The sequence below is a fragment of the Clinocottus analis genome, unplaced genomic scaffold, assembly GCF_023055335.1.
Source record: "Clinocottus analis isolate CAN_PGR_092001 unplaced genomic scaffold, fCliAna1.0.p SCAF_10, whole genome shotgun sequence".
Taxonomy (NCBI): Eukaryota; Metazoa; Chordata; class Actinopteri; order Perciformes; family Cottidae; genus Clinocottus; species Clinocottus analis.
The window spans coordinates 14,532,611-14,553,188 of NW_027175821.1; the positions used below are offsets into that span (position 1 = coordinate 14,532,611).

At 40.1% G+C, this 20,578-nt stretch overlaps 1 protein-coding gene across 3 annotated transcripts in view; it reads right to left on the reverse strand.

Moving 5' to 3' along the window:
- Nucleotides 1-20,578, reverse strand: part of diaph2 (diaphanous-related formin 2) — a 352,767-nt gene that overhangs the window by 236,774 nt on the left and 95,415 nt on the right. For all 3 annotated transcript variants that reach the window (XM_068592221.1, XM_068592230.1, XM_068592213.1), the window contains 4 exons: nucleotides 16,195-16,334; nucleotides 2,723-2,797; nucleotides 2,548-2,617; nucleotides 1,702-1,838 (listed from right to left, as the gene is read on the reverse strand). In XM_068592221.1, coding sequence (XP_068448322.1) covers nucleotides 1,702-1,838; nucleotides 2,548-2,617; nucleotides 2,723-2,797; nucleotides 16,195-16,334 — 422 coding nt within the window. The remainder of the gene's footprint in view (nucleotides 1-1,701; nucleotides 1,839-2,547; nucleotides 2,618-2,722; nucleotides 2,798-16,194; nucleotides 16,335-20,578) is intronic.

Below are 20,578 nucleotides of genomic sequence, written 5' to 3' on the forward strand. Positions count from 1 at the left end.
AATATTAGTGTGACCTTTTTTTTGGTGGCAACTTTTTTTTTGGCTAGGCAGTGTATTTGTACTATCTACACACCACGCATCTACTTAAATATGTTTTTTTTGTGTGTGTGTGTGTGTGTGTGTGTGTGTCAGAGTGTTATCGTGCTGACTCTAATAAACAATTTTAAATAAAATATGTGATAATTTAAAAGAAAAGGTTTTGTATAAAAATACCTATTGCATTCTGTGTTTAATAGAAAAAAAATGTTTTTTAGAATGTGATTTAACTGAATCTAAGTAGTATGCTCTTCATGCAAATTGTCTGAAATTTAATCTTAATTGGCTCAAATTAATGTTAAGTGCAAGATTCATACTCCTTGATGTTCTGTAAACCATGCAGAGTGCCGGTGCCACATGCATCAAGTCCTATCTGGATGGTCAGAGATGTGAGACACACTGTTGAACTCAGCTCCTCCAACACAATTTGTGGGTCTGTTTATTTCCAACACTGCATACAGACTGACTTTGAAGTGCTATTGTTATTCTAGTCTGGCCCTGTGGGAAACAATAAAAAACACTCCCCTAAATCCAATTTATAAGCTGTCAGCCAGGTTGTGTGTCCGTGGCAAACGACACCGAGTAGTTCAACACATTAAACAGACTAAACTGCATCATCTGACCATGTGACCGGACAAACGTCTACACTGTCTGAGGTCGTCTGTAAATGCAGGATATCCTCACAGTGGATAACCATGTGGTGTGCAATGCAATCTCTGTCTGAGCATATGCCACCCGGTGGGAGAAGATTGAAGCAATAGGGATTTTTTTTTAGTTTACAAGAAACAGCCATCTCCTTCCCTCTCGCTAAACATCACAGAGCGTTTACCCACAGCGGTGATGGAGCATATCTCTTTCATTGTCATATGTTTTTTTCTGTCATCAGTCAGGATTTTGAATTGGCTTTGTGCTGTTTTCATATCAGCTGTGATTTACTGAGAAAGATAAGGAAACATGTCCCTCACTTAATGTTGAATACTGAAAATGTGCTTGCAACTTTGAAGGAAAGAGGTTAGGCAAAAGTGTTTAAAGTGACAGTACGTCGCAAAATAAAAAAATGCATATCTTCCTTTTTATATAATTCTCACATGTTTTTATTTATCTATCTTCTTCCAACTTCTCAATATAATGGGACTATATGGCACCCAGCTTGGCATTAAAGGTTTATTAATGCATTAAACTGCTCATAACAAGGTGTGTGTATTATCTTGAGAAACCAGGTCAGGATTTATGGGAAAAGACATTGCTGTGGATTTTTTTTTGTTTTTGCGTTTTTTTTAGCACCTTAAGCCGAGCGCCAAGGAGTCTTATTATATTTGAGAAAAGGCCGACTTCTCTATGGCCAATATCTGCAAAACTAGGCAACTCATAGCAAAATAATCTAGATTGATAAAAAACTACAGCACTACAGTTAAGACTTAAAATTAGGTATTGGTAGTTTGCACAGTCCAAGTAAAAGGGTTCCTGAAAGGGCCAGGTAAGCCAAATTACAAAATAAATACCCTGACATAATCTTAATTTTACTTAGCATTCCTGGGACATGAGTAGGTGGGCAATTGACAGTCTATTTAGTGATGTCTGTTTAATGGTACGCAAGATGCATGAGAATGTGTGCAAAAGCAAGATGTGTGACAACGAATGTGACAGATTATCACATTGACTTACATATTTTCCTCTCCAATAATACAGAAAGCAGAAAGGATCTTGACAGTCTCGGTCATCATGCTGGTCTGTTTGGGGTCAATCGCTCGTGCCAACAGCAACAGGCTGCGCTCATCTCCCAAGATCCTTTGCAGTCCATACTGTGAGACACAGAAGGGAGGAGGTAGGTCCATTGAGTATAAATTAATGAGAACATTTGCATGTATGGAGAACTTTCAGTTTAAGTGGGAAATTAATTATAAAAAGAAGCTTATATACGTAATTTATCGTTAGCCTTCATTTTCCTTTAAGGAGGGACAACGAGGCCATGGGAGAAAATGGAGAGGATGATGAATTAATTCAATTTAGGACAGGACTATAGGGACAAATACTTATAGTATAGTCTCCCGTACCTTTAAGTCCCCCCACAACTGAAGGAATGGGCGGAGATGACCACATGTGGGGATTAACTGACAGAAGCAACACCAAGAGTCCGTCTATCCTTGAAATGTGTGCCACTTGTAAGAAATGACCAAGACCTTCCCAAATGGATAATTCAAAGATCTCAGACTGTTGCCTTGAAATGGAACAACGAGCTTCACTTTTCTGTGCCCCTATCCTCGGCTTGTCGTAGTCCAGATTCAAATCAGGCTTTGAGTCCTGGCCACCGGAGCTCTGATTAGACATGTCGGAGATGTTTAATATTAGTGCACAGAGAGAAGGCCCACTTATTTGTGATGGACATTACATTTACACTCCTACTCTTTCAAAGTAATTTAGGACCGCATCAAGCAATATCATTTCATCATGCAGATATTTTTAAGCAGAATTAATGTCATCAATTTCTCTTCGTTGTTGACTCATACAAACCTTATTGTTCATGAAAGCCTTCAAGCACTGGATAAGTTTGTGCTGGTTCCGCTTATCAATATTCTCTTGCCTGAAAAAAAAAAAAAAAAAAACAATGAAAAGGAAGTTGTGATTATATGAACACAACCTTCTATTAAAATTACACGGAGATGGGATGTCATCGGGGTAAACTTACTGTTTTTTGTCCAGCAGCTTCTCCAAAGCTTCCAGAAGAAGACCAAGGCCTTCATGACCGAAGTTATTAACCCAACTAGAAAGAAGACACAGACACACAAAGAAAAACAGTTACTCAATGTTCAGAAACAATTGTTATTGCCCTGCAGGTTCGTTGTAAACCACGCTGATTCACAGAAGGAAGCAAACACAAGAAATATTATACTAACATCAAAACAAATAAGTAATTCAGACTGATAAAGGTTTTACACTCACTTGGATACATTAACTTGCAGTTTAAAATTCCTAATAGGGGGAGCAGCAAAAAAAATATCATGCCCTCCCTGATAATGCAAGCGCTCTAAATGAGTTTGAATTTAAACTGTACCCATCTACAAGCACATTAAGATCCATCCATCTTAACTAGTGTTCCCATCGCTAAGCAGTTTGTTTCCAGGCACCCCTCCACCCCCCTGTGAGCTGCTGTGTTCCTGTGCCAAAAGATTAAGCAATGCAAGAAAGATAACACTGTAATCGATAATGGATTGCAAGAGATAATTGGCTATAAACCACAGCGTATCAAGAGACGGCAAATGATCCAGTACAGATGAGCCCGTTTGTCTACGCCAGGAGCAGAGCGCGGCGGGAGCAGGGTTGGCAGGACCGTGTGGCCGCAGCCAGATTATGTCATTAGCATTGCTTGTTTTCAAGGCCGCTGACTGTCAATAACGCAAATGCATGAAACCATCTTCTGACATTAATGGGGCGTTTGTCAAGGATTTAACCCGTCTTTTTGACAATGATTTCAAATAATAATGGTTTGAGTATTAAAGTCGTTTGTATTGACTCAGTGAGTTGAAAGGAACCCTCAATTGGGGTGAGATGCATTAGCCTGAGGAGACTGGCAAAGTTGGGGTGCGGTATTTCTTTGAACTGTGACTAAATTAGTACGCGCAAAACCCCCAACCTACAATTACTCAAATTACATTAACAGACAAGATGAACCACTTAATATGTTTTTGATATTTAGTGTCATGTATAACGATGATCGGTTTCCTTAATATTTTTTTTTTTTGAAAAACACCATAATGTTGCAGATGTATGAACGTCTGTACATAATGGACCTTCCAGTTGGAAGGTTTTGTTCCACACTGGAATGCTGGCACATGCTTTGAGCTAATTTAAGGACATGAAAGAAGAAAGAACTGGCACCATTTACAGCAGAATAATAATACAGTCATCTATATGTATAGACATTTGTGATACGGAGGTGGTAGGAGTAAATGAGACATCAGGACCACAAAGAGGGAAAGGACACAACATAGCTGAGCGAGCACAAATCAGTAAAGCCACAGTCTTTGTTCGTGCTCCTGATGGTTTTGTCAGTCTTCAGAAAAAAAAAGAAATGGGAGCAATAATTGTGATGAGAACCATGGTTCATTACACGGTGTAACTGCAATATAAGATTCGGGGATGTGGTGTCACCAATAAGAACAGCACCGGGAAGAAATACTTTAAAGCAAGGACAACAACAACATAAGCTGTAATGCTATTTAATTTATAATCATTTTATAAACTAAAGTGAGGCATATTGTCACCGCACATGTTGATCCCTTTTAACAGATATTTTATTATCTGTTCAGTTTGTAAATATTACTAAATTATCTCATTAATTTAGGAAAATATCTTCTTTGAGAGGATTCTGTCCCCACTGTGTTCTTCCAAGTAATGCAACAGCTGGCTGAATATTCAGCTAGATTTAGATTGTACAGTTTTTAAAGTGAAAATTTGTTATGAACTTTATCTTCTTTCCCCATACTCTGTTTTTGGTGTAAAACAACAATAATTGACTCTCTAATATAAATTTTAAAATGATCCGTGTTTTAAATGTGTGATCTTTATCTTCATAAAACTCTACTCAAGAAAAGAAAAATGCAACCATATGAATGTCTTCATGGGGACTCTCATGAAGGCTCTCGTGGACTTCTGGTAGGTTTGAAAATGAGCTTGCTTTTATAGTCACGCACGCACACGCACACACACGCACACGCACACACACACACACACACACACACACACACACACACACACACACACACAGAGACCAGTCAGCGAACCCATCTATTGACTGGCTGTGACCAATAGACTGAGAGACCATTCCAGTGGAGCAAGCCAAGCCACAGAAAATGCAAAACAACGCTCCAACTCCCATTCTGCATTTCTCAGAGCCAATTGGTTGAGATTTTGTAAATATTACGATCCATTGTATTTTCAACTCTATCACATTTGTATGTAGTGAACAACATCCTTGTTACATCCCCGGTTCTTTTGAGTAGCCACAGGATAGGACTACTATGTGAGAATCAAAGTGAGAATTAAAAACTTGGATGAAGATGAATATCTTGAGGAAAGTCTAGTCTTGCAAAACATCACAAGTACAGATGTTTTGCTACAAGTTGTTTCTTCACCGTTTCACAAAAAAAAAAAATCAGAAAGCTTAACTAATAACTACCTTCGACAGAGAAGTTGCACTAATTAAAACTGAATATAAATTGAAAATTTGGCAGCAGATGTTTGTGCAAATTGTCTGCTGTCTGCTCCATGTCTACCTTCTCTCAGTTTTTGTTGGACTGAAACAGAATAGAAAGCGGGACTGGGGTTGCCCGTGCAGAAAGTTTCTCATCTAAAATGTATGCCTTGCTGCAGGTTGCAACATAATGCTGTCCTCCTCAAGGTTTTTAAAGCACTAAATGCTTTGACTCCTCCCTACATCCCAGACTGTCTATCATTTCCTGTCCCCTCACGTATACCCTTAGGTCCTCCGCAGCTTGCCTTTTAAATGTCCCCAAAGTTACCACAAAAAAAAGAGCTATGGTCCTTCTCCAGTGTTTGTCCTGAGGCTCTGCAATGTCATTTATCTGTTCATCTGAGAAACTGCCTCAGAGGACAACTTACTATTACAAGTAATAACTCAAAAAACAACACTACTACTAGGCCTTTTGCTTGTAGTAATTATGTTACCGCCCACGTTAACAGGCTGCTGGCTGATCAGTCTTCTTTATTTCAACATCCCATTAGCATTAGCTCATAAAGAGCAGGGACTTGTTGTGAGGCTAAAGCGTTGTTTGGTCAAACATGACAATAAAAAAATATAATTTATCATTTCAACGTTGAAGGAACAAGAAGTTGCATCCGTTCCTTATCAGTCTCTGCCGCTAATGTGGCCACACATCCAAGGATTTCATCAACTTGGGGGAGAACTTGTTCATTTAATATTGAAGTGCCACCAAATTGAGTTACTTTCTGCAATCATGTATATTCCGCAGGCAAAATAATAAATTCATGGCCGGTCTTTGGGGAGCAATTTCTTATTTTATATGTAGTGTTATTTCTAGTGGCTGGATGCAATTATGTCGCAGTTATGCTAACTGCTATGAAACGTATGCATTGAAAATCTCAGTTTAGCACACGTGTGCCGGCAAGATGCATGATCACTGAAGAACTCTATAGCCGCATGGAAAGTCCATTAAGTTGTGGACTTTCTGTGACCTTGAGACAACAAAATCTAAATGTCTTGCAGGGAAAGGACCATCTGGCTCTATGTCGAAAGAACATTTTTTTCTTTAAACGACTAAAACATGATTGTCTTTCTGAGATGTGCTGCCATAACATATGTAGTTATGCATAAGCAACAATTCATCAATGCAATTTATACACTGCGTCCTTTCCAGGGGTTATGGGGGGACTATCCCATCTCGCATTGTGCGAGAGGCAGTGTAAAACCTGGAGAGGTCACCAGTCTATCACTGGACACACACACAGTCAGAGAGACGGAGAAAAACTCAACGAAACCCACAACTTGTCAACTCCAGAAACACCCTCGATGGCCTTTTCTGCTGTGAGGTGACGACATAAAACACTGAGCCACCATATTGGCATGTGTGCAATGTGTCTATGTCTGTTCATATACTACAGGGTTTTCAAGATAAACAGCAGTGAGACTTTAATAAAAACGATCATATTCAGTCGTCAAAAAGCTCACTTCAAACTGACCTTTAAGGTGCTTCACGGAAACGTAGAAACAGAGCAGGAACAAAATAAGCTGCTGTGGCACTTCAGTCACTAATATACATGTCGTCTCAGCACCTGATTTTTTGAATGTCTCCTACCACTTACATGCAGTTTGCTACATTTTGCCAAAGTGGACAGCGTGGTATCCCTTAGTGCCACTCCAGGCCGTGTGCAGTACCTTGCTCAAGGGAATACAAGTAGTTCAAGTGTATTAAGCGCTGTATACGGATACAAGTGTTGACAGACTATCACAGCAGAGGGTGTGGAAAACGATGTAGAGCTCTGCAAATACTTGGCAAGGGAAATGTTAATGCATGACAAAATGTTACTGTGCATCGCCAGCCGCAGTAAGTGACTCAACAGCGGCAGGAACAGCGAGAGGCCCGACACCCTCTCGCCCTGCGTTTGACTGATGGCTGCGCTCGTGTTTGGATGGCTTGTCAGCGCATTGATTTCAGTCTATGGACCGGTGTTATTATTTTATCATGGCTAGGTGGGGAGCTTTTTTATTGAAAGCTTCTGTGCAAGTGCAATATCTTTCATATTGTATTACAGGCAAAGCCATACAACTGTCCCTCTGTGTGAGTACTGACCTATTCAGTGCTACAGTGTTCCAAATGAAGCCCCAAACTCGGAGCAGCAAAGAGCTCTGAACATTATAGCTTGAAACCGAGCACCACCACTGTCTTGCGTAGTGATTTAGCACACCATACATGGAGCTATATTATACTCTGATCAATTTAATAGCCTGCTGAAATAACAAGAATGCACAAGGCATATCACATGGCAGAAATTAGATATAAAATATTTACCTTATGTTTCTGGTTATTATAACAGAACGTGTTTCAAGGAAAAGCTAGGAGCAACTTTTTTTCTTCTTCTAATGTGACCATATATATATATATATATATATATATATATATATATATATATATATGGTCACACTGGATACATCTGTTCCCAGTGCAATCACACTTCGCTAGTATAATTAAATCATTCACTTGTGTGCTGTTAATTCTGTGCATCTTGGTGCCTTTACGAGTCAGACTCTCAGAGCACTAGTTTGATTAATTCATCCCATAGTTATGAAACTACATGAAACCTTACAGACTGCATAACAAGACAAACACACGTGTTGTAACCTGTAAGCATTAACAAATATATGTGTTTTCTTAAAAAAATCCTTAAATCCAGCATACACTGTTGCCACTGTGGTTTTGAATCTTCCATTTCACACGGAAAGTCCGTTAAATATTTAAAAGATTATCGACTCATATGGTAGAACCAAGGTTACATAAAGAGAGCGCCAAAAGCATTGACCTGTGCTGTCTTTAAAGGACGACGAGCAGCTGCTATCCTTCACGTGTGACTCCAGGTAACATGCACTCTCTCTCCATCCAAGTGACAGGTGCTATGTCACTGCACTGAGCTGTCCTGATAATATCTCAGGTCTCCATCTCCTGCTGGCCTGCACAGTTCTTAAATATAATACATCACAGCAGGTAATATGTTGTGGCTGGACAACAACGACCGGAGGTGTGGACTCCAGTCACATTACTTGGACTCGAGTCAGACCCAAGTCACAAAATTGATGACTTTAGGTTTGACTTGACAAAACAAAAAAAGACTGGACTTGAAAACCAATGGCTGTAAACAGTACTTGAACTTGAGCGTTTGGCTTGAAAATACTACTAATGATAGAACAAAATGTTTGTCAATGAGCAAAGTCTGCTACAAATCTGTTAATTTCCTGAATCAACTAACTTCAACATTATTCATTCAGAGCAAGTCGACATTGAATTCTCCAGACTATTTAGTTTAAATCAATGCCACAACATCCAATCACATTGCAGGACAGAAACATGAAGAACGAACGGTAATTTACTGAGTAGCAGTTGGGAAAAATTAGATCAAGGATCATTTTGTTAGTGCATAAAAAGTCAATAAAAAACTAAAGGAATCCAAGCGTTCAGGACTAGAGACTTACTTGTGACTTGCAAAACAATGGTATGGTCCCAGTTCTCTTCGTAATGTTACACACCTAATTTGTGCTATTGATTTTGAAATTTTTCTTCAAATTATGTTTTATGACATAAAAAATAAAAATAATTTAAGCCACTGAAAAAGAACTGTCAACAGGAGCAGTTTCACTGTTTGATATCGGTACTAAAGCTAGTAACACAGTCTGAGGAAAATATTCCTGGTGTCAGCACTCCAACAATATGATTGCTGGTGTAACCAAGCAAGCACAGACACAGCAGCAGTGCAGTACTCCAAAGGAGCACTTTGCACTTCTAATAGTATTTGAGTCACAGCTTGATTCCAAAACGGGTCTCTAACAAAGAGTGAAGCTCCGCCTTAAGACATGAACAAATGCTCCACTTTTCCCTGGTTGAACTGAAGCTGCTCGGGTGTGTTTGTGTGTGTGTACAGGTGCACAAAACTCAATGAAGGCAACAATTGGGGAGTATCCATTAGAGTTAAATCAACTTGTAAGTGTCACTTTGAAATGAACCCCCAAGGAGTGCAAAACCCCACATGATGTTTCTAATTACCCCCTGAACAACACCCTTCAGACTCCTTCCTGCTCGATGGCGGCCGACAGAAACCACGAGAACAACGGGCGGATTGCAGCTTGATTAGACAAACTCATTGAATTATGTGTCTGGCCTCCGCAGAGATGAGTTTCATCTTCCAAGACAGAGAGAAACATGCAGCGAAAAGCACATATTTGAATAAACGGTTACTCTTAAAATGTTTATTAAATATGGGCTCAGGTCAGAGGATTATGTCCCACGAACAAAAAACAGGAAGACAATAATTCAAGTTTGCATAGATGTTTGAGGATATATATATTTATATGTACACCAGATATTTTGTCAAACTGTACTGTTTAAATACATGTCAAAAATACACTTTATTGTATATCGTTTTGTGTACAGGCATCATATGTGCCAAATTTAGAAACATTTTTTTCTAAATTATGTAGTATGTCTCACGTAGGGCCTTAACAGATATGGGTATCTTGGAGGTTAACAGATGGTGTAATAAAATGAAATAGGCATCACTCTTGAAATATACCCAGGCACTGAGGACATTTATGTCTCCAAAATCGTTTCCACTGCCTCTGAGGGAGAAGGGCGAACGTCAACTCTGAAGTCAGCCGCAAGGGTAAAAACTAGTTAACTTGCTCATTTCTGACTGCTCGTCACGTCTGTTGGAAACAGCGTCATAACATTTGTGCCAAATTTAACAGTCAAATAAATCTCTTTGAATGCTATAAAAAGGAGAATGATTGCACCATCCTCAGACATAAAAGACAAAATGAGTGTGGATTCACTAATGAGTGAATCATTTCTGTTACTTTTGAAAACACCAAAGACCAGAGAAGCCTTTGCCTACAGATCATTGAGAAGTTGTTATGTCATTTCCTCATCTTCCCTGTCTTGTTTCACCTTGACAAGTGACAGAAGATACTTGAATGAGGCCTGAAAGGCGAGAGTGGTTCATAATGACACTGGGAGTCTCGAAAGTAGAGTCCCACAGCGTGGCGCAAAGGAAATTCCCCCAGTGGAAAGTTTCCCCCTCCGCTTTACTTCTTTGCCTTTTGTCTAACAGCCACAACATATGTTATCGCCCTGACAGGATAGATTTGTGGATATCTTGTGTCTCTCCTCCCACCTTACTCATCCCTTCCGGTAAGATGTTAAAATTGTGATCGTCGTCGGGAAAAGTAATTGATATTTATTCTTTTTTTCCATTACACTACAAAGGGATGGGAAGAAATGGTGCTTGATCCAGAAATGTCGAAGGCAGCAGACTGTCATGTGTCCTGAAATAGCCTGCTCCACTGTACTCCACTAAGCACATCCCAATTGTTCATGCTACATTTAAGATAGTCAAATTGACATGGAGTCTGATTGTGCTTACAAATACCCTATCAATTGTTGATAATGGGGTGGGGCGATTACAAATGACAGCGCTGAAACAGTTATTTATCTCTGTGAAGAATCTATGTCACACACAGCTAGTTGATGTCTATGTAACCAAGTCCTCAACAGGTATCATTTATGAGTGCAGTGTTAAGTCATTGCAGTTGTGTTGAGAGCCACTATTCACACATTGTGCCTGCACCAGACAAGATTTCTGGACTAATCTGTCGAGAGAAGGTTTATACAGCCGCTGGGACGTTTAGATGCTTGTATTATTTGGCGGAGTCACAATAGCAGATGGATATGCTCTTTTGTGCTGGTGTTGATTGGCTGTTGTGCACACAGTGGACAGAAGGGACCGAGGGAGAAAGAGTCAGTGGTTGTAAGTGTAGCAGTTAGTACTACTAATAAAATACATTTGTGCCAAGGGAGGAGATTCTGTTCACACCTTTTAATTGTCTTGGTTTTAATTGTACGAGTAAGTACCACACACATAAAATGTAATGACAGTCATGTACAGTAATATATTTACACCTTTTGGTTAGCATTCGCTATTTTTATACATCAGAAAGCATGATTACGCTGATATATATATATATATATATATATATATATATATATATATATATATATATATATATATATATATATATATATATTATAATTTGATCACGAGATGAGCGAGTGCTTTGCTAATCATTATAAAGGGAGCACCACCACTGCACTTGGCAGGCATGTTGAACAGAAGGGTTTGTCAGTATGTTGCTCAATGCTTTATCAAGCTGTGCATTAGGACAGACAGTCAACAAGACGAGCAGCTTCATGTGAGCAGGCATAGTAATTTCAAAGCTCGTAAAAAGCCCATTACTAGCGTTCCATGCATCCCTCTGTGCTCGGCTACGGGCATTCAACTGAGAAAAGCTGGTGAGACTGATTCAGACTGTGAGACACCCTGTGTGGCAGAGCAGCAAGATCATCACAACAACCCACACCTTGAGTATCCCGACACAGAGAGAAACTCTGGTGTCAGCAAATGTCTCCCGCCTCCATAAAAAGAGCTCACAAGAAAATGCCCCTGAGAAAATGTCTGACTTGTACCGTGAAGATTTCACATAATGAAAAGTTGGGAGCCCAGTTCAATTTTGCTTAAATATGTCTTAGGGATCTGAGAGCTAGCAGATCTAATATGGAAGTCACTTTCGGGATTTGACAGAGTCATAGTGTAACGCTGAGGGCTAAACATAGGGAACTCAAAAGCTGGGGCCATGGATGTGTGCTCTGCTGCTCAAAACCAGCCTCCTATTTTTATATTGGGAAGTCTATTCATGGAGCTGCAGCTGAGGTAGATCAGAGGAGGTGAGCGTTTACCCTTCAGCTGCAGACTGAATTATCAAGTAAAGTGGAAAAGTATGGTATGCACAATAATGCAAAGACAAAATTCAAACACATATGATACAACATGAATGAGTTTTGCATTGTGACTGTATTTTTGTTCATGATATTAACTTTGTGATATATTTTGACATGCATTTCATCAGTTTCCCTCTATGCCAGACAGAGACTGGAAATTGTGAAATGAGTGTGAAAAAGAAGGCCGGACTGAAACACCGCAGGATTTCTCTTCCACGAAATGAGATAATAAGAGGGTTGTAATTTTCTGTAAGTTGGCATCTCACTTCATGTCAGTGGATTAAGAAATTAATGAAAAGGAGCGAGTCAATCTGACACTTTTAAATTAAGAAAAGAGTATCCAAATGACAGAATTAAAATGGGGAGAATGAAATAGAGGATAAATAATTGGCTGGGGAGATTCTGACAGAAAGAGAAGTGGAAAACATGGCAGCTGAGGAAAAGAGAGTGGAAACAGAGTAAGCAGCGGATGCTCCAGGCAATGCCATCTGTGGGTGGATCTGCAAAGGCTGCATGCCACACACCTGTGTGGAACTGCCTGGGAGATAAGGCCCTGAGCGCAATGGCCCTGTGGCCACCTGCGCTGCCAAACAGGTGCACAGCCCAGCCAATTAAACTATTAGACAAACACAGGCCTCTGGGAGCAAATTAGCAGGCTGCCCAAACATCACAGCAAAAACAAAAAGCAATGGTAAGCACTAACTGTGAAAGAACATTTGATGTGAGGCTCTCCTATCAGTGTATAGAATTATTAAGTTTAGTGTTACAAAACAAATGACTGGTTTTGATTTTGTTATCACATAAATGTCTTTTTTTATATAAAAAGTATGAACATGAAATTGCTTAGCATGTATTAAAGCTCAGGGCTATATTTTGCTACAATATATCCACATTAAACTGATATCGGTTGATAGAGAGAAGAGAAGAAGACACACTGGATACAGTAGGTAGTGAACTCAAGATTGCAAATTGAAGTATTGTACTATTTGTGTCTTAAAAATATTGAAACTTATCCTGTTTAGCTTCAGCTATCCTTCATTCCTTCTAGATTGAATGTGGCCAGATATTGGATCAAATGTTTTGTTACTTTAATAAAATACAGTTAGAAATAAATAAATAAATTATACTTTATTAATCCCCTTGGGGAAATTCAGAATCATATATGCATTCTTCTGATAATTTCCGACTGATTCTTGTAAAATGGTTGACAATTCCAAAGCCCAACATTAAAATGATGCTCTGTATTTCACCAAATCGTGTCAATACAGGCAAGAAAATCTTAGACAAAGTTTGCTAGGCCTTTTCCACTGTGGAAAAACTAGAAAGTAACCATCTCTTGACTGTTTATCTTTGTTTATTAGGCACCATGTAAATGCCATTACCAGTATAGCTATATTAATACATGCAATAAGGAAGGAATTTCCTAATTGCACTAAGGGAAATTCAAAATATTGTCCCCAAAATATAAATATTCAAAAGCAAGTCAGATGATCATAATTTTAAGGTGTAAATTGCAACAACCATGAATGCTCTGCCATCTACTTCATGGTGATGTTCAGTATATTATAACATAGCGTACAAAGGTTACATTAACATAGTGGAGTCAGAGGAGTACCAAACCAAATGTGGATTTCCTGTGTGTTGTGATCCATGACAATTAAGTGCATTCATATTCATTAGGGGTAACCTTATCCATGCTTCAAGAAAACAATCAGTCCCTTTACCCAAGAGAGAAATAATGAGAGGCGTAAAGATGAGCAGGGGGCCGTATTCAGTCAACACTCGCACAGTCCAGCTCGGCACAAAACACCCAAAGGGGGCTTTCTCCCTGCATGGACCGTGCCATCCTTAGGAGGCATCACGTCCACAAAGCACTGGTCTCTTACATGCTGGTCAAAGGTTCAGCCATTTGAAAACACCCACAGGGCAAGCCTGGCCTCACTTACGTCCCCTCGGCACCAGTTGGCCTTTCTGAGTGGAGAGGCTGACTTGACTCCCCACAGCTTGCTGCAGACTCGAGACTTCACAGCTCTGCAGTCACTCAAGGGACATGTACATGCTAGCACTCCATAACACAGGGAAACATTATGTATAATAAATGTGCATCTGAGTTAAGCTTGGCACATTTTACAGCTATCTATGGTTCCTGAGTGTGCCACCAGCTAACATCTCGTTTTAAGTCAACTGAATCTCTTTGTAAACTTCTCATGAATCAATCTAACATGTCCGGTGGATTCTTTCCTCTCCTGAGTTTGTTTTGTGTTAAGAGTGTATAGCTACGAATCAAAAATGTCCACCGTATCTACACATGAATGGTTGTCTCCAGCGGCTCGTTTTAGTTAGAGAGCACAACTCTTTGTGGGTTTGTTTCCTTTAAGATTGCTTAATGCAGGGATGCAGCGGTTAAGCTGGCGGTAGCACAGATTAAATGAAAGGTCTTCGGGGCCATGCTGGCAGATTCTTTCTCTGTATCACGGGTGAACATAAAAAAAGCATTCCACTTATCCGATGACCATTTAATATGCACCACTCATTGATTCACATTAAGAAACATCTCCTCAACAGCGGGCTGGTAAATAATTTAAAGGATCTGCTGTCGCTTAGGGTTCCGTTGCAATAGTGGGAGCAAATTAAAATTGAACATCCCATTTAAAGAGAGAAGGCGGAGAATTTGGGTAAAAAGTAGAGACAAGCCTGAAAAAAAATAAATCAATGAGATCTTATAATGAATGACTTTAAGACAATCAAGGCTCAACAGGGTGGATGGACAAAGAAATAGACAAAAGAATAGAGTAAACTCTTTGAAACTCTTGTTCATCTTGAAGGCATTCATGTAAGGCAGGTACATGTAAACCGGTTTTCAGTGTATTGGGTAAACCTACACAGTCCTGCAATCCTGTGACCTTCACAAAGGTTACAATGTTCTGTTATGTCAAAGAGGTGTTGATTGAACAGTGTGATCCTTTTGGAGGATGCTGTTCAACTTTAGTGGATCATAGAGGGATGTTTCTGTTATCTAGCTTACCCTGTGTAAATGGATTAGATCAAATAATTGACACCTGTCAGCATCATGTAATGCAATGTAACTGCACTAAAATGCAGCCTCAACAATGACCATAGAGGTAAATCAACAATTCTCAAAAGGTTTTGAAAAACTGAAGATTACAAGCTTCATGAACTGAATGAGCTTTCTTTTTTTTTTTTAAGGATTCTTGCATTAGTTCTGGCCGTGTGCACCTACTAAACTGGGACTGAGTGTATATCCAAGGCATTTTCATATACCTTTACCTCCACGTTCATCCTATACAAATTTAAGCAAATTGTGTTTAGATCCCACTAAGATGGAGGGAAATCAACACCTTGCATTCAACTTAATCTCACATTTAAATGCTGCTCAACATGAATAAAAAGCTTGATAGCATGATAAGAGCTTGTGTGTGTCCTTGCACTTTATCACTTAGTCTGAGCTTTTGTCAACCCACTGTGCTGTGCTCTCCTGTAGACAAAGCTGATTCTTTAGTGAAGTCAGGAAGACATTTGATTTTACAATACGCGTCATTCCACTACATCCTTTAAGTGTAGATGTCTTCAAAGTTCTCTACTTGGGATAATGTCACGTAAAAGAGCAACCAGGGCCACACACATGAACTACATTTGTCTTATATTACCTGAATAGAGAAAACACGTAGTTTTGAAGAATCCACTTCACAAAAAAGTGTCAATTTTCTTAAAGAATTAAAAGAAGATTTGCAAAAAGTACAACTGCCAAAAGCTATTGTGGAATATATCCAGCTGTGCATATCTGTAGTGTGTGTGAGACGTTTGTTTAAAAAGGATACTTTCAAACAGCAATGTCCACAGCATACCTAATTAAACACTGGTTATCAACAGGATACTGTTGATAACCAGTGTTTCACAGCAAGCTCCGTATATAAGTTTAACAAGAGGAGTCCTCTTTTGATTTCCATGAACCTTCTCCTCATTGTGCTTGTAGTCAGAGACACTTTGAGCTTTTGATATTTGTGAATATTACTCAGAACATTTCCAGGCACAGTAAGGAGTGTGTGAAAAAGTGACTAACCTGACAGGGTTACTCGTGAGGGACACTCTGAGAGACTCCAGGCAATTGAGCAGCTTCTCCTCCGCGATGCCAGAACGCAGCTCGTGGACATATTCTTGGGATGAAAGTGTGCACTCATGCTTGCTGTTCCTCAGTCCTCCCTGAAAACAAAATATCAACAGGACAATTATTAGAGCAGCATCTAAAACGCCTTGGTAATGTCATTAAAAACAACAAGGGTCATCGAAAGCAAAAGAAAGTTGTGACCACAGTTTAAGGACATTGTGGTTTAATTTCCATCAACATCTTTAAAGACTTGGAAAGGTTACTGAACGATTAAAGACCGATAAAATCTGAATAAACCTTTGTTTTTGTCTGTTTTCTCGGGAGGTGTAGTTGTAGAGACTTGTTTTGACTCACAAAGATGAAAATTTGGCCAAAGCGTCTGTTTTCAGAAACAGGATGAGTGAGCGTCTTGAGATGAGTTGGCCAATTTCTCCTTTTCTCAATGAGAAAATATTCGTATGATGGTCTCTCCTCACAAAGAGCCAAACGCAACCTCTGCCTTCTATCTGCAGCACCTCCTGCTTGAAGGAAATGGATTCTTGTGTTTAATCTCCACACAGGTCTCTGGAGACATGTTGCTACACTGATGCGTACACAATAACACTACCTATTGGCACCAATATACACAATTACACCACAACAGGGAAACGTATATCTGCACACTCACTCTCCCAGCAAACTGCAGTCAACATTGCACAATAAATTGAGCCCCGCCTTGAATCTAAAGTTACAGAGTGACTGAATACTTGGCCCAACATCGTTGCTATGCAGTCCAGCAATCAACATACATTTTGAGAAACACAAATGGAAAAACATTCATTGTACTCCATTAGCTCTCCTCCCAGAACAAACTCCAAGAACAAATAGGTGTCACATGTATTATTTTCAGGTTCTGTTGTCAAAATGAGCATCATTGCAGGTCGGGGGTTGCGTCGAGGTATTTTACAAAACAAAATGAACAAACACACCACAAAAAAAAATCTTTACATGCCTGAACCGGACTGCCAGACCAAATCATCCACACTGTGTTCATCCCTGGACGGATGGTTCCCCACACAGCTGAGCTGTGCTAATAGGCAGTTTGGTAAGTAATAAGCTCGCTCATTTATCTGGAGGAAAGAGGCATGCTGCTCTCCTGCAATGCACGTTCAACATGAAAGAACCATTTTGTTGTCGGTTTTGTGTTGTTGTTGGAAGAAGCTGAGGCAGTCTAACGACAGCGTGCTACTAATAACTCCATGCTTTAGGTGTGAACTGAGCTCATGGTTTGATTGTTAGTAAGGAGTGCAAGTGTGTATTTGATGCAGGCTGACGCAAAGCCATGACACTTCAACCCGTAGAAGTGGTGCCTCTTCTACAGGGAGTGTCAAATGTACATTTAATGAAAGCACAGTATGTCTATGAGCAGGGCATGAAAACAAGGATATACTAATGCCACTCCACTCAATTCCACCATTTATTTTATTATCCTGAATGACTAAATCATTATTATTTATTCTATCGTTATTATCCGCCATATGCTTTCTGCTATTGTGACACAAACAAATTTAAAGTCTTAAAACCAAGTTAAATCTATATGCTTTTTTTTCTCCAGTGTACCAAACAATAGTTTGATTTTTCCATGAATGCATTTCTGTGTTTCTGTCGTGTCTCTTTCGTTCTCATCTTCATCTATATGCCATTCATCTTTTTCTCAAGCAACGTTGTGTGAATGCGGGGGAGCGACTGGCTCCCCTTTTATCTGACTGAAGGTAATTATCAGACCGTAGGGAGAGAACAATCCTTCTCGCTGCTATCTAGATGTTTCTTTTTACCTACCACAGACTCTTTGTTGCACATGTTTTCTCCACACATTGTTTTATATTTACGAAGAAAATTATTTACAAAAAATGGTAAGACTATACATACACAATGTGGAAGCTCAATTAACTGGAGCAAAGACATCATTCCAGACACTTAACAAAACCCCAGAGGTGAAATGTTGGGAGTTTGAAGGTTAAACTTAGACACAGTGATGTAAAACTTTATAGTTAGCACAACCATCTTCTCTTTTCTGCTTGTTTAAGTATTTCAATGTGCTTTGAATTCCTTGAGTGACAGTGCTTCATTTTTTTTTTATACACTCTTGAAATCAGTGCACGGAGTAATGTCAGTCGTGTCTGACTCGCTTTTGAGAAATGTTCTCAAAATGTTATCCTGGTCATGGGAAGAAAAGAAAGTTTTCGTCAAGTATTCAAGGTAACACAGGGTCAGTCTTTTATATATTAATGGTACTTTTGTGGGAGATGTATTCTAGTACAGAGTTCAAGGTCAACAGCATGTCTCAATCATCGCCCAATGATCTTATGTGCAACCAAATTTCAGATCATTGACAGATACAAATGTATTAACAATTTCCTCCAACTGCATTTTGCTGATCAACCCTTTGGTGGAGAATGATCATACATTATGATTGAACCTATAAATAAGGTCATGAGATGAAGAAATAAATGTGCTACTCAGTTAGTATATGAGGCTAATACTCCCTGGACAAAGATCGGCCAAAGGCGCTGGACTACAATGGATTGGCACGTTGCTTCACAAGAGCCCGATCTAATCATGCCAGTAATGCAGGAAAAACATACAGTACGTCTAAGTGCCCTTTGTTTGCCAGAAGGTAGAGGGAAAAAGATAAACAACGGCGGTTATTTATAGTCTATCTTTAGGCAATCACAATTGCATCGCAGTCAAATCATCAACTGTTTTTGCCGTAGCCAAGGCCGGGGTTTTGAAATACACTGCTGTCAGCATCGGATTGGTTTCAATGAATAACAAATGCCAAAACAACACAGTTGGGTTAGACAGTAGAGAGGCAATGTGTCACCACTGTGCTGCATAAAGTTTCAAATATAATGGCTGGTGAGATGTCTTTAAGTCACAGTCCTGGGTTTCATGCAAGTCTGAAGACCAATCCCCTGCCATTTGGCCGAGGCGGCTGTGTCATGAACAGCTCGCACGCAAGAGCGAGAACTGTGGTTCACATTGAACTGAAACTTTAGATGTTATTGATCAAACTTTAACTGTAAATGTATGTAATTTGGGCTTAGTAATCAGACCTGCACAAAATAAATGTTGACCCAAACATAGCAAGAGAATAAACTTGCGATTCCCTTTTTGGTCATGGACGATTAAAAGGCTTCCTTTTCAGAAGATTACTTCCAATAATACACAGGGCAGTGAGAGGAAAATGCATCACCCACTTTGTATTTATCTTCTCACTTCTCGGTAGTTCCCAGCAGGCATACCGCTATGTCCAGAAAAACTAGAGCTCTGGTTTCACCGCCTGCCCTGACCTCCGGAAACCAAAGACTCTGACCATGAACTGCTTTTTCATGACCCTAGCCCAAATCAATGGAATCCTTTGGGGGTAATATCAACATTACACCACCAAACTGGCAGCAGAGAAACAATCTGAGGATTAGAGTGAGGTGGCATTGCCTGCTGGCGACTGGGTAATAGAGTTTCCTCCTTCAGGCTCACAAAAATGGTCAACAGAAGAAAATGGTCAAAAAGAGGCCCTAGAGGAAGGGAGTAAGGGATGGGGGAGAGAGCTGTTGTGTGGGTGGTGTGTGATGAAGTAGTAGGACGTGAAACGTGAAGGAAGCAGAGGGAGTGTGAGGGAGATATGAGGAAAAAGTAGGGGCTTGGCGCAAAGACATAAAAGGTGTATGGGGGAGAAAGGGCAGGGCAGAGAGATAGAGCACCAGTAGACAACCTCAACAGTAGAGGACAGACACAGCCTTTTGACCACAGCCTAGAGCCTCATCTCCTGACGCTTATTGAATCCCCTATTTGCCGATAACAGTATTTCCTGCCAAAGAAAATAGTGCTGGGAGCAATTACTTCGGTGAGCCTGTCAATTTCATTTTGGGAGGGGCGGAGGGGGGGGGTTAGGGGAGCATTGTTGCTCGTTCCCTCCTCCTGCATCACCTCTGTCTCCCTTTCTCTGTGCCATAGGGAGTGACAGAGTGCTGTGCTTTCTACCGAGGGCAGGGCAGGGAGACAATGCCAAGGCGGCGGCACCTCCACATGTCATCTTCACCTGTAATGAGCCTATAACAAGCTGGCAGCTTCCTCAGTGCCCAGTGCGCGGCACACTCAGGCAGACTGATAGATACATTATTCAGCTTCTTTGTCAGCTTCCTGGAAAACCACATGGCTGCAATGTGTCTGGCCTGGAAGCCAATGCTGGGAGATAGCTGATAGCTATTGCCTTGCCTCTTCTATTCAGTCTGCCTTGCTGCCTTTCTCTGTCTCACTCAGACACATACATATTCTGTGAAACAATGTTCCCCCAACT